This window comes from Melanostigma gelatinosum, assembly GCF_949748355.1.
Source record: "Melanostigma gelatinosum genome assembly, chromosome: 8".
Classification (NCBI taxonomy): Eukaryota; Metazoa; Chordata; class Actinopteri; order Perciformes; family Zoarcidae; genus Melanostigma; species Melanostigma gelatinosum.
The window spans coordinates 2703435-2717816 of NC_136641.1; the positions used below are offsets into that span (position 1 = coordinate 2703435).

At 45.4% G+C, this 14382-nt stretch overlaps 1 protein-coding gene across 2 annotated transcripts in view; it reads left to right on the forward strand.

The window, feature by feature from the left end:
• Window positions 1-10838: 10838 nt before the first annotated feature.
• atp2b3b (ATPase plasma membrane Ca2+ transporting 3b) overlaps window positions 10839-14382 on the forward strand; it is a gene marked incomplete at its 3' end in the record, with an annotated part of 47604 nt that continues 44060 nt past the window's right edge. For both annotated transcript variants that reach the window (XM_079274112.1, XM_079274113.1), the window contains exon 1: window positions 10839-11316. In XM_079274112.1, coding sequence (XP_079130238.1) covers window positions 11070-11316 — 247 coding nt within the window. In that variant the 5' untranslated portion in view covers window positions 10839-11069. The remainder of the gene's footprint in view (window positions 11317-14382) is intronic.

Genomic DNA, 14382 nt, shown 5'->3' on the forward strand with positions numbered 1-14382 from the left:
TTTATGTTGCCTCAGTCCCACAGACACTGCCCTGCTGTCACAGGTACTCACTAATTCTACTATTTCCCCTTGGATAAATCATTTTTTATCTTATCTTAGAGAGGGAAACGTGCATTAATCTGTTCCCAACAAATGTTGTATTTGCTCCTGCTTGAGTAACATTTGGTGGAAACTAAAGTGACCAGCTGACCAAAAACCCAATAAGGGACCCAGCATATACTACATGTATGTATATATACAGTATATGTGTTGATATATGTATGTTTATATGGATACTGTACATGTGTAGGTGTTTTTCTTTCTTCTCTCTTTGACCATGTTTTTGACATAGACACAAATACAGTGGTTGCAGAATCACATTGTTGGTTGTGGTCTTTTATCGTGATTTGTTGCCAAGACGAATAATGTAGAATCATTCTAAAGGTTGCTTGTAGGTGACGTCAATCCATCTGTGAATGCAGCAGTGTGAAGCAGTGTGGCAGCCCAGAGCTAAAAGCCCTTGAGAGGTAGCCCGACTATGTAATCCCACTGGCCTTAAGTGGCACTAAGTGTTTTGGCACCTTGTCCTGATTTTTTTAATAGTGACTATGTTTTAGGGGAATGTAAAGAAACAATAATGTGACCCTACCAGATGGATGAGTGGTGAGAACCCAGCCAGCACTTTATTATTGAAGAATGCTGATAAAGGTTACTTTAATCACCTTCTGTTTACTGCTTCACTTACTTTTCTGTATTTCTCTTGTAAAATCAGGTGTGTGTGTGTCCTGGAGTCACAGTCACATGATCCACACTGACACACCCAAGTCTCTCTTTCTGTCTCATGCAGCCTGCCTCTCTTCATGGGACAAGAGACATTACGTGCATCCCAATAGCATCACATGTCAGAATATTCCTCTTCCTGACACATTCTCTCTCTTCTCATCTGTCACTCTAACTCCAGTTTTTTTTGTAGCTGCTGGGGTAAAATCTGTCTGTCTTTCTCTTCATTTGCTCCATTCCTGTCATTCTCTCTCCACCTTTTTCTTCTCTCTATCTCCATCTGCATCTCCTTTGCCTTCTGTCTTACCCTCAACCTAACTCCTGTCATTTTTCCACTCCTTTTTCTCTCACCCTCTGTCCTCTTCACTGTCACACATCTTTCCCCTCTCCTTTTCGGCCTCCTCCTCCCTCTGTCGCCCTAATGTTGTATTAATAATGGAGAGGGTGCATGTTCAGCCAGACTTCATGAATTAACTATCATATGAGAAGGAGTACTGAGGAAAGGAGTCGGGAGGAGTAGGGGAAAAACGAGCGAAGGACGTGCAGCGAGGATGGGTGAGGAGAAAAAGGAGGCACAGAGGGAACATACAAGGGATGGAGGGGAGCTTATCTATGCATCACAATTCAACACTCTCCAGCCTGCTCTGATCGCCTCTCCTCTCCGCCGTGCGCCTCTGATCTGCTTACACATCACTTCAGCCTTTACTCTGGGCTTGAGGGGAAGTCAGAAGGTCACACACACGACCGGCTGTGTGTGTGTATGTCTCCGTGTGCATGTGTGTTTATGTCAAAATGACAGTTTGGGATGTTAATATTATATCAGGCGTGCAGTCTAGGAGCTGAGTGCCCTTGGACCGATAAAAGCTCTTCAGCCTCAGACCTATTAGACATCAACTAACCACTTCCAAACACTAAATGCCTAAATGCATATAGATTTAAGAAAGTGTGTGTGTGTGTGTGTGTGTGTGTGTGTGTGTGTGTGTGTGTGTGTGTGTGTGTGTGTGTGTGTGTGTGTGTGTGTGTGTGTGTGTGTGTGTGTGTGTGTGTGTGTGTGTGTGTGTGTGTGTGTGTGTGTGTGTGTGTACGTACGCTCTTAGTTATGTGGGATGGACTAGAGCTGAAAGACAGCCTACGATGATTGCGATGAACCGATGGATGGGTCAGCAGATAGGCCAAGCCATCAGTCAAAAGTCTATCAAGACCTTTCAAGATGCACCCTTTGTTACCGGCAACATTAATACTGTAGCGTCAGACATTCCTGCAGCTCTCTACATTATTTTAGTTGCCAAAGTAGTTAGCTAGTAGCTCCTAGTAGCTAGCATTCACGGGAGAAAAAGAACACACCGCCATTGTTTCTTTGGTCTGGGAACACAACTCACGCCCGTTTATTTGTGCATGCGCACAACAGCATTCCAGTGCACACAGGTACACATCCTCCCACGTGACATCACTGCACAGGTCACTCAACATGGCTTTGCTACTAAGATAAGGAATATGCTCAACAAATACAAATATCGCTTGTTAGAGACGAGCCCCCGAAAGCTTGGTTTCTAATCTCAAGTATTTTTCTTCAACCAAAGATAGGTAAAATGCAGAAAAGCTCTGAAACTTAAGTTATTATTTATTGAGAGCTTAAAGGGACAGCCCCAAAATCTAAAATACACATTTCCCTCTTACCTGTAGTGTTGTTCATCAATTTGTTTTGGTGTGAGTTCCTAGTGTTGGAGGTATCGGCCGTAGAGATGTCTGCCTTCTCTCCACTATAATGGAACTAGATGGCTTTCAACTTGTGGTGCTCAAAGCGCCAAAATTAACATTTGAGAAACTCAACAGCAATGTCTCTTTCCAGAAATAATGACCTGGTAACTGTTGAGGATGTAACTCGAGTGAACAGACTGAGATCGAGGCGTTTAGCTCAATTCAAGCAATAACATTTATTTGTAACAGAAGTATTATGTCCAGCAGTTAAACGTGCACGGACCTAGAAAAGTGAAAGCTAAAAGCGCTTAAGCAGAGTGCGCATGCGTGTTATAGGTTATTCTGATGGAAGCCTATTGGTTAAAGCAAAGTTGCAGGCGGGGCTGTGTTTAGCAGAACAGCAGCCTGATTGGAGCACTGGGCATCTCCACCCACACTGGCTCACGTCCGGATCCCGCCTTCTCTGGAAGGTCAGTGTGTATGCATGTTGTTAACACTTAAGGTGCCGGAAAGGGTGCAGTTCTAAGCTATGTCGAACTCTCTGTGTGAATAGATAAAGAGAACTCTTCTCCTACTCTAAGATGGCAGTTTCCGCCCTAATCTGGTGGTTTAAGCAAGTGTTTCTTTCAGGGCCACTGTATCTGTTTCTATCGTGCGAACAGGCGCAGGAATGCCCTGCTCGGAGTATTTTACCTACTTACAGTGACCTCACAACTCCGCAATATAAGCTTACAAGTATTGCGCATATTATTTAACATTGAATGAATATATTTTATTTACATAACTCAAGATAATCCACAGACCTTGTTGGAAGCAGTTTCATGTCGGAACGAGTTTCTTTCTACCGAACTACACCCGCCAACCGAATCCCATCTTCTCTTGGACAACAGGCTCATAGCTAAACCATACTGAGCACCAGCTAGCTAACGTTATAGCTCAGCTAAGGAGACCAACTGTTTACATCTCATGCTGTCACGAGCACGGGCCTCTAGTCCATGAGTTCACACACTTCAAAACCAATGACATCCCCATCAGCCTTAGCCTCAGCTGTACTTTGTGTTCAGTTCTAATTAGCAAAGTTGAACATGCTAACATGCTAAACTAAGATGTTAAACGTGGTAAACATCAGACCTGCCATAACACTATACCTAGCATGTTAGCATGTTGCCGGTAGCATTGAGTAAGAGAAGTTGCTGTCATATTGTTTAGTTATTGACCCTGTAGATTTTGGTTATGTTTATTGTATGTGTGTGTGTGTGTGTGTGTGTGTGTGTGTGTGTGTGTGTGTGTGTGTTTGAAATCAGTTCCAGTGTAATGTTAGTCCAATTTTAAATGCCAGTTAAGGGTGTTTTAAGCGGGCCTAAGCACAAGATTTGTGTCTTGGCCACTACTCAGGCACAACTCTATTCTTAGAAGATTCCACTTCTTCCTAGATGAGAGGTTTGAAAGGAGAATGATGCCTTTACTGTGTATATTTGTGGAAATTATGAAACAGATTAGTACCCATCCACAAATAAAGTGTGAATTTTCTTTATATTTGCATGGGAGATGGTGTGTAACAGTTAAAGATAAGAAAAGGGAAAGATAAAATCAGCAACAAAGCTTTTCATCAAGAAGTGTACACGTGTGTGCATGAGTGTGTGTGTGTGTGTGTGTGTGTGTGTGTGTGTGTGTGTGTGTGTGTGTGTGTGCTGCATGGACCGACAAGTCTGTGGTCCATCTCCCTGCAGTGTGTAGATGATATCTATTAATAAGTTCATCTGATTCATCTATAAATACATTTCTCCTCTTTCTCCTCGCACTGGCTCACTGCATAACAAGCTTTGACAGTAGCCAGTTGGGTAAAGACATGCATGCGGATGGGGTGGTGTGGGTGAGTGGGGCTGGTGTGTGTGCGTGCTGTATGAAATGAATGTATATGGTCCTTTGTTCTTCAGCATCAGGGTGTGCTAGCTTTCAGCACGACGGACAGCGCCTCGGGCCTCTGCTTAGTTTGGTCACACGGAGGAAGAGAAGAGGAGGAAGGGTCTGTTGCTTCTAAACACAATCATGGGTTTATTCTCCCAGAACCATGATCCGTGGACCTCCCACAGGGGGGACCCTGTCCTCCAGTGCTCTTTGTGTGGGCTCCACGGCGTCCCCAGGTATAGTAAATGTGCACCTTTTGCACTTTTGTTCACTTGTCAACCAAATATTGTATCCAACAAGTTAAAGTTTTAGTCGGTGGCACTCTTTGCCTCTTCAGCTACATACAAAGCGTCCATTTCTCTATCGTTCTCCTGTGCCCTCGAGGACTCCTCCCAGAACTAGAACAGCAAATGGAAAAGCTTTCATGAACTGGATACATGTTGAATCCCAAATGTGGTCAAGGATATAGGCGCAAACAATATAAATGTTAGATGTTTGAATTTCTACTGACTTACTAGAAGTTCAAGTAATTTGCTCATGTACCACACTTCTGTGCGTCTTTACACTTCTACTTCACCACATTTCAGAGTGAAATAATCATTCATTCAGTTACTTTTTAAAGTATTTTATTGATAGACATATGATCAACAATGCCAAAGATTATGGCTCGCAACATTTTGGGGTTAAAAAACAAGCAATGGTTAGTTTCAGACGTCTATGAGCTGTTATCAGTTCCACCAAAGAGATATTCCCTTCTTGATTTCTTAGATTGTTTCATTTGAACAACTGGTCGAGGTCCACGACAAGAAAGATCCAATATTTCACCAAACAAATCAAATTTGAGAAAAAAAAAAAAAAAAGATTACAAATTTGTGCAATGTTTTCCCCCCCCATCAACTATCAGACCCCTCAGATGTATCCTGTGCCCCTTTAGAGGGGGCTCTGCTCCTCATTCGGCTGTTACAGCTGATAAGGTCGCCCCCACTGACGGTGTCATGGATGCGTAGCACCTCACCACTCGGCTCCCCCTACGGTAAACAGTTGACACTGTTGTCGTCGTTTGCACTGAGCCATGTGGAGGCCATAGATATGCTCTGAATTCCATGTTTAGCATATTTCACTAAATTATCCATGTTCTTCTACCCTGTGAATAAAGATGACAAGTTTTAATTAGAGGTACAGTTTTTTATTATCCGTCTGTGACCTACACTATGCACACACTGTAAACCATTTCAAGCTTTTTTTAAACTTAAAAACACAAGTTGTTGTCTTAAAAATTCTTTAAAAAGTAAAAATGAACTGAACTTCAGCAATCATTCTGAGAAATTAAATTAACTAAATTGACACCTTCGTGTCAGGTGAGCTCATGTTTAATAGAAAATATTAGTTGATTTAATTTAAGTTCTGTTTTAAAATGTAGTCGTTTCAAGTCTCCCATGCATCTTTTCTTTCATGAGGCTATCCAGTTTCTGTCCAATATATTTTCAATCTACTCAATCACAAAGTGAGTTTACAGCCCAACATGCTTGTTTGGGATCATCTGCATGCATCATCTGTGTTAGTAGTATAGATATTTTTAAAAGATGGCTCATAAACACCAACTGATAAAACTCCAAAGGGTAAAGCTACACTGCGGCGTGTCTGGTGCGTGATGACGACCCGAGACACGCCGCCATCACGCAGCCGAGTAGGTGGGGGTTGACGTATACAGCCCCCCCCCCTCGTCACTCGGTTCCTCTCGCGGATGCTGAGACCGAGCTCCTGTGCGCGCCGGCTCTCTCAGTGGCTCAACCCCTCCTCCTCCTCCGAAGATGTCGCATGAGCTTCTCCTCTCAACGCGGCGTCTCTTTTCTTTTTTTCTCTTCTTTTTCTGCCAGTGCCCTTAACAGTTAACCTAATTCTGTCAAATTAGTAGCTCTCACCACCGGGAGCAGCTAGTCCTCGTCTAGGCGCACGGACTGCCCCCCCTCCCTGCAACGGAGGTGTTTAAACCCCGCGCATCCTCGATCTCGCTCTCTCTCTCTCTCTCTCTCGATCTCTCTCTCTCTCTCTCTCTCTCTCTCTCTCTCTCTCTCTCTCTCTCTCTCTCTCTCTCTCTCTCTCTCTCTCTCTCTCTCTCTCTCTCTCTCTCTCTCTCTCTCTCTCTCTCTCTCTCTCTCTCTCTGTCTGTCTCTCTCCTCAATCGCCGCAGAACTCCGCCGACCAACCGTCAGGTGACCGCGCGGAGCGGAATATTCATCAGCACCGTTGTCGTCTTTCATCCCTCCAGTCCTTCGGACGCCAGGCAACCGGAGCAGCCCCGGTGCCCCCCCCCCCCCCCTGTATAGCGACTCTCATCCGGCTTGGGACATTCTCCGCTCCACGCACACGCAGATTAACGGGGATTCTGCCTCCCCGCTCGCGCACCGATGCTGATGTCCTTGAGCTCGGCCTGCACGGTGAGTCGGTGAGTCCGTGCGTGCCCGCGCAGATGCGCCGTGATTCAATAGTAGCATGTAGCATGGATGTTTTTAACGGACTTGCAGAGTGTGAAACAAGGCCTGATGTGGCATATCTCCCCACAGGCATAATAGCCTGTAGGGCATACCATCATTCTCCTGCCAAACAGCGCTATGCCATTATGAGGGAGTATGTGTGGATGCGTGTGCGCTCGTGTATGCGCTTGTGTAGGGTTAATGACATCCATCCACCCTTCCATCCATCCGGTCGTGTCCCGTGTCAGTTGATAAAGGGCTGCCGCTCTCTTGGTGTTCCCGGGCGCCAGTATGCACCATGCTATAAGCTAGTGGGTATCAATTGCCTTGTTTGTCTCGGTTACGGCGCGTCGCACCTGCAGCGCTGAGCTGCGGTGATCTGGTAATGATCTGTAGCCGGGGGGACATTCATAAGCCGCCCTGCTCAGGGTCGGTTTGAGTTGGACTGGGCCGGTAACCTTGCAGAGGGACATAGGGTAGGCATGTGGCGCACCATAGGTCCACTCTCTTTCTCCTTGATTTTTTTAGACGGCCTACAGTGTAGTGTAGTTCCCGGCACTCATCAGCACCTCCGCCTGTTGTTATATGTGATGAGGATGAGCAGAGGGATGAAGCTCCGGCACGTCTGAAGATGACCAGGAAAGGTCGTTTTGTGTGGGAAGCACTGTTTCATGGGGCCATTCCTGCACCGAAGTGCACAGTATGCTGGCAAATGCCAGTATTGTGTGTGTGTGTGTGCGTGTAGCCTTGGGTGGAGGTGGACAGTGGCTCATGGGACAGACATGGGACTTGTGAGTCTTTGCATGTGTGGACATCGGCCAGTCTCAACTGGGACTGGGACTTGTTCTGTTCCAAGTCCAATTACACACCCCTCCCTTTGCCAAGCTGTCACCATCATCATCCTCGTCATCGTCAGCATCATCCACTTGCTTTAATGTGCTCCACAGTAAATGCAGATATCTGTGCCCTGTTGGCTCCACACTTCTAAGTGTGCTATTCCCGCTGGGCATTTACAGAAGTGTGTGGCTGGCGGCGAGCCAGCGACGGCAGGCAGCAGCCCAGATGAAAGTGCCTCCGCCAGAGGTGACCCTTCAGATGCCTGCCGAAAAGTAGAACTGCAGGTGCACAGGTGCACCGCGGACGGAATGCTGACAAGTTCACACACACCAATTATGTGCATATAGAGTTCAGACAAGAACGCATGGATGCATACTTACTTGTTAAGTCATATATTGTGTTTGTAGCCCGGGTTGCCCCATCCAGCTCACACACAGTCACATAGCGTGTGAGGCCCATGCTGGCTTCGAATCAAATCCCGTGAGGACCTCCTCTCCCTTGTGTCCCCACTCTGTACCCTCCTCAACTTTCTTGCCTCTGCGATAAAGGGGAAATACCCGAGGGAAAGAACGGCCACTTTCTGTTGCAACAAAAAAAAAGGAAAATCTAATTTCTGCGACCCCCCCGAGGGATGGTGTGCAGAGAAGCAGGACACCATTCAGGATAAATGGGCAGGCCGCTGAGGATTGTGGTGACCTTTTGTCTGACTCTTTTCATGTTCAAACACATTTTCAGCCAGTACAGCCCCCCCACCCTCTCTTACTTTCATTTTGAAAGCACTGTATGACACATCTGTGTGTTTGCGTCATGGCAGTGATCATGTAAGGGATGTCTCTGGGCTTCTTGGTGCCTTTTTGTGTATTGCACATTTGCAATGCTTGTATCCTGTGGCTGAACTGTATTTGTGTGTGTGTGTGTGTGTTTGTGTGTAAGAGTTAAAACGGCATAACCAATTGTGTAACAAAGTTTTTTTTTGCAATTTATGTAATGCAGGCTCACATGTGTGCACACACACACGTGCACTGTGCATATCAAAGCTCTGAAACAAACAGCGAGACACAGTCAGAGTTAGTTGGGAGGCTGAACAGAAGAGCTTTTTTTCTTTTTTTCTTGCGTGAGTGTTATAAAATCAGACAGAATCAGTGAGTAAGAGATCGGGATGGGAAGAAATGCACGACTGGCTGAGTAAATAAATGATTGCAGTAGCAGGAAGCAGATAGACAGGGATAGCAACAAAATGAGGGAGTCAGGAGGGAGAAAGCAAATGGTAAAATAATAACAAGCAATGAGACAAACCAAGTAAACCCGTTTAGATCGAGTGGTAGACAGATAGATAGAGACAGATAAAGATAGATAGATGGGAGGGTAGGCAAATAAGAAAAGATGGAGCAAGAGGAAGCTTCAAAGGCAGAGCAGGGTGACTCAGTCATAAACTAACACTCTCAGTCAGGATAGAGCCATGGCAGGGCAGAGAGGAAAAAAGGGAGGGAGAAGAAGAGACAGAGGGAGCTGAGGGAGAGTGGAGAGGAGGGAGGAGGGAGGAGAAAAAGGAATTCATGATTCTTTTCTTAATGCTCATCCATATGTAAAATGGACCAGGCATTTAGGATATGTTGTGTCATGTGTGATGCTGAGGATATTTGGTTACACGCAGAGCTAATTGCTCATGTGGGGTGAAGCCTGGTCCCACGCGGTGAGGCTGAAGCTGCCGTTCTACTGGAACGCCATCGATGTGAGATGTATTTGAATTAAATCAGAGTCAGAGATGGGTTGAAATGTTAATTCAGTGATTAGGAAATTGTTTTTCAGGGGATTCAACAAGAGCAGTTCACTTCAGGACATCTCCCTCTTTCGGGCGTCACAAGCCTTTCATTAGACTGGACAAAGTGATCCTGAATCAATCGCACCTATGAGGCACGTGTCCGGGCACAGCATGCTTTGTGACTAAGTGGATGGATTGGACACACCTGGTTTAAGGTAACATTACCTGGTTAACCTACACGAGGATGATGGTAATCATCTTTATTTTTCTTGGAAAAAACAAAATGAATCAATGAATGCAGGTTTAAACAGTGCATGAAGTGAGACAAAGGTGTTGACATGGATACATGTGTGGACAAAAGTGAGGAGAGGTTTGGGTTCACTTACAGGGCTGTGATTGTCTATGAAGCTAGCTATCTGTGTGTGTGTGTGTGTGTGTGTGTGTGTGTGTGTGTGTGTGTGTGTCCTTCGCATATCTCCAGAACCGTCCATCCGATCTACTTCACACTTGGTAGGTGTATTGTTTGGGACACAAGGACGTGCAGTGTCAAAGTGCAATTTGGACACGTGACACATTCAATATTAATACATTATAAATGAACAAGCGATGGCGTTGTGTGTAGCAGCGGGGGCGGGGCTTCAGGGCTCTATGGAATGAGTGGAGCATGTCGTCTACAGCAGACCTTTACAGGCCGAGGCTCATTGACTGCAGTTCACTTTTGCTGCTAGATGCTGTGTACACTAACGTTACAACTAGACTCTTCTTCACTTACCTGCAGACAACGAGGGATGAGCGGTTCTTAAGAGTGCTGCAAGCAGCACTTCCAGCCCGCTTCAAATGGGCACGCATTCGGAAAGGCCTCCCGCCTCCAACAAGCATTAAATTATGATTTTACCTAATAGATAATGAACGTTTCATGTTTGTACCCCATGAATGTATACTTACTATGTGTATTTGTTTAGATTAAGATTGATGTAGTGGTGTTAGCCACTGAATCAAATGTACACATTTCACAACTGATTTGAGTCTCAGCTGAATGATGGTGTATGTCTTCTTGCTCTCTCTTAGGTCCTGGTGGTGCAGCAATAGCTACCTCTGAACTGGATCCACTTACTGTGTCCGGTTTATCAGCCGCCCCTCTCTCCACCCGTCCATCACCCCTCTGTCCCCGTCTGTGAGTCTGTCAGCCCGTCCGTCCATCTGTCCATGGACTGGCTGTGACCCTGGAGGGAGGGGGACAGAAACGAGGAAAGAGCGGAGTCGGAGGAATAGAAAGCTGGATTCCTTCAGACCTCACGCTTCTGAAGTGCCCCTGCTTGCTGTCCTTGATCCCCCTCATCTCCTCCTCCTCCAGTTATGGAGAATTAAAGGAGCAGTGGGAGGCTAGGCCAAGATAGTGAGGCGAACAAAAAATACAAAACCAATGCCCCTTCATTGCCCTTAAATTAAATTAAAAACGGGTTTAGGTGTGATTATGATTACACATTTATAAATAAGAAATCAAGACCAAACCAAGATTGTCACTGTTGAGCACATGAACAACCCTCCACCAACCAAACGAAAGGGGAACTGATTGGAGAACAGACTACAGGGCGAGAGGAGGAACAAAACACAAAAAGAACCTTACTGACATGTCAACAACAGCCACTATGGGTGAAATGGCAAACAGCGCAGTGGAGTTTTATCCCAAAGGGTCGCGAGGCGTGAGCGGAGGAGGAAGGGCAGACGGCAGCCTCGCAGGGGGAGACTTTGGGGCCACGGTGACGGAGCTCACGGAGCTGATGGAGCTCCGAGGGAGCGATGCCCTGCAGAAGATCCAGGAGAGCTACGGAGACACAGAGGGGCTCTGCCAGAGACTACAGTCCAGCACCACTGAAGGTGAGCAGGATGGAAGAATGCTTGTTGAACTGTAAAAACAGTAGATTGGTTGATGGATGAATAATGGAGGAGGAGATGGCTAGCTGGATGAAGCTAGTTCCATCTGTCTTGATGAAAAGACAGATGGAAGGAATGGTTGGGTGGATGAGTGGACACATGAATGGGTGAATAGACTTCTGGCTTGCTGGATGAATGGATTTGTAGAGTGGATACATGATTGAGAGAAGGAGTGGAAGGAGGGATGACATTGGACTCTTGGGTGGAGTCACACATTAACACGTGAGTGGTGTTTCTGCAAACTGTCCAAATCATCCGTCTGATTTCTACACCGTCATCACTAACCTGCTGACACAATGTTTTGATCGCAAAAACTGAATGAATTCTGTTTCACTCATGCATTAGTACTACACAAGTAGACTGCATTTAAAAAAATGCTACAATTACTGCAGTGCAGCACATCTCAGACAGAATGAAGTACTTCCATCAAACCGTCAAAACACATTTTATTCTGGACTGTAATCCTGGCTGGGATGGACTCCTGGATGAATTGATTGGTGAATGGATGATGGGATTATAATAGCTGAATGAATGGATGGGAAGCTGATAGAGTAAATCCATATATGGATGAATGGAGTTAAAGTGGGCAAGGATTGACTAGAATCTCTAATAGGTCCATGTACAGAACTGCAACTTCTGATTATTGTCAGTGTTCATGTATATATGTATATACATATATGCAGAAACACTTTTGGAAGATTCTGCGAGATTCACTAGCTAGCGCACCTCGCGGTCTCTCCTCCGGAAGGAGAAGAGGCGCAAGCTTCCGGAGATGGACCTTCAGTTAGCAGATGTAGCAAGTCAAATTCAGCAGGTCTAAGCTGTGTAGCGGCAGCAGAGAGGTCACTGATCCTGGACCGCCCTGACTCCCTGCTGGTTTAAAGTTGCTACAGCTTCTCAGTGAAGGCCCGTATCCGGAGCTGACGCCGCTCAATTGTTCTGGTTGTTTCCATGGTGCTTAACTGACCCGGAAGAACATTGAGCAATTGTTTTTCATTTACATTGACCTTAATGAAAAAACGATGGTGAAGTCATCAATTAATTGACAAATCCTTTCAGCTCTAAATCATTTGGTCTATATCCATCTATTCTGTTTTTAATGACAAATAAAGAATAATAATTGGAGCTGAAGTGATTGGTCCGTTAATCGATTGACTGAAAATTAATAAGTAACAGTTTTAATAATCCAAGAATATAAAGTCATTTGTCAAATGGTAAACATTCTCCCAGCTTTTCACAATTTGTGCACCATTGTAAAAATAGTCAATAGGTTGATCTACAATGAAAATAATAGTCATCACTCTGGTTGATATAATAATGAAAGATTTGTAATGACTAGTGAGGGTAGAATTTGGTTTTCTGTGTCTATAGTGTGTGTGTGTGTGTGTGTGCGTGTGTGTGTGTGCGCACACTTGCGTGTTCTAACAGGGGTGTGTCACCACACTACGCCCACTCCTTCAGCTAGTTTGTAGCCTAGCAACACAACAGAGAAGTTGGCTGGGAAAGTCAGCGAGAGAGAGAAAGATGAGTGAGTGAGTGAGTGAGTGTGTGTGAGTGTGTGTGTGTGTGTGTGTGTGCGTGTGCGAGAGAGATGGCGAAAAGGTGAGAGAGTTGGTGGGTGTTAAGTTACAGTAAGTCTGTGTTGAGTGTTGCTAATTTGATACTGCGGGCTGGTCAGGGATCAGTGCAGCAGGTCCCAACAAACCCAGCAGATACATACACACAGAGTCTGTGTCTGCAGTTGTCCCTACAGAGCACAGTTGGCAAACAGCAGACACGGACACACACTGACGCTGCTCTTGGACAGGTTTCCTTTTCACTGCGCTGACTCCCACAGATGACATATGGTGTCATCTGTGGTGACGATCCAGCCAAATGCAAACACTGATGAAGAAGGATGTCTTGTAGCAATCTAATGTCATTACTCAAAACTGATCAATCAGAACTGTCAAGACCAAAAACGGCAAATCATGTCAACGATTTATTGTAACAAAGAATATAAAGTGAGAAGTCACTTTGGAGGTGTGGTGAGTTAGTCAGTGACGTTAGCAGTGTCCATGTGGTGTGAGGCGCTCCAGATCTGGCTTCTCTGTCCCGGAAAAACAAAAACAAAATACAAAGCATGTATCGCTCCGTGAGCATTGTCCTGCCCTGCCTCCTCGGCCTGCTTCTTCCCCCACCCATCCTCAGCCCCCCTGGTACCTGAGAAGCACACAAACAGGCGCAGCAGGTCAAACTGACTTATAGAGGCCCGGAGATCACAATGGCAGAGTCCAGTGCACAGGGGCACGTAAGACAACGCCTCAGCTCTGACATTGTCTTTTCTTTTAACGTGTTGAATGTCAAGGTCATAGGCCGTAATAAACCAACAAACATCTGGCTTAGGGCTGCAGTCTCCTCTGATACCTTGAAACCAGCACAGGCCAACCACAGCTGACTGATGCAGAACAGACACAAGCAAGCATCACACAACTCACTCTGGATATTTGCTCCAGATCAGTGGTCTCATCCAGCATTTGTAGCTATACCAACAAACCAACAAACCATAATGCGACGTAATTCATAGAAATCCCAGGAAATGATTTCATATGCTGTGCACGTAATCGTGAAGGCGGAAGTATAACCAGGTTATGTTCAGAGATTTGGATTGAAGTCGGCTCTGAAAGCATCTTTCACTAATCAGCTCCTTTGGAAACAGCGTCACCATTCTTGCAGAATACGTTACATAAAAGCTTGTTGAGCTTTTATGTAACGCAATTACATTAGTAATACCACCGACCGACGCTGTGCAGTTACAGCAGCGTAAACTGAAGGCTATGCATCGTCACGGGAACCTTCATGCATTCAGTTGGTGAAAATCTGATCAAGAATTCTATATGCTGCAAGTGTAATTGTTTTCCTGTTTGCTTCAGGTAATATTAACACTTCACATTTTACACAGCATATCAATCATACATGAAAATAATGATGAAGGCAAGTGACTTCATACTTAAGCACTATGGATGATGT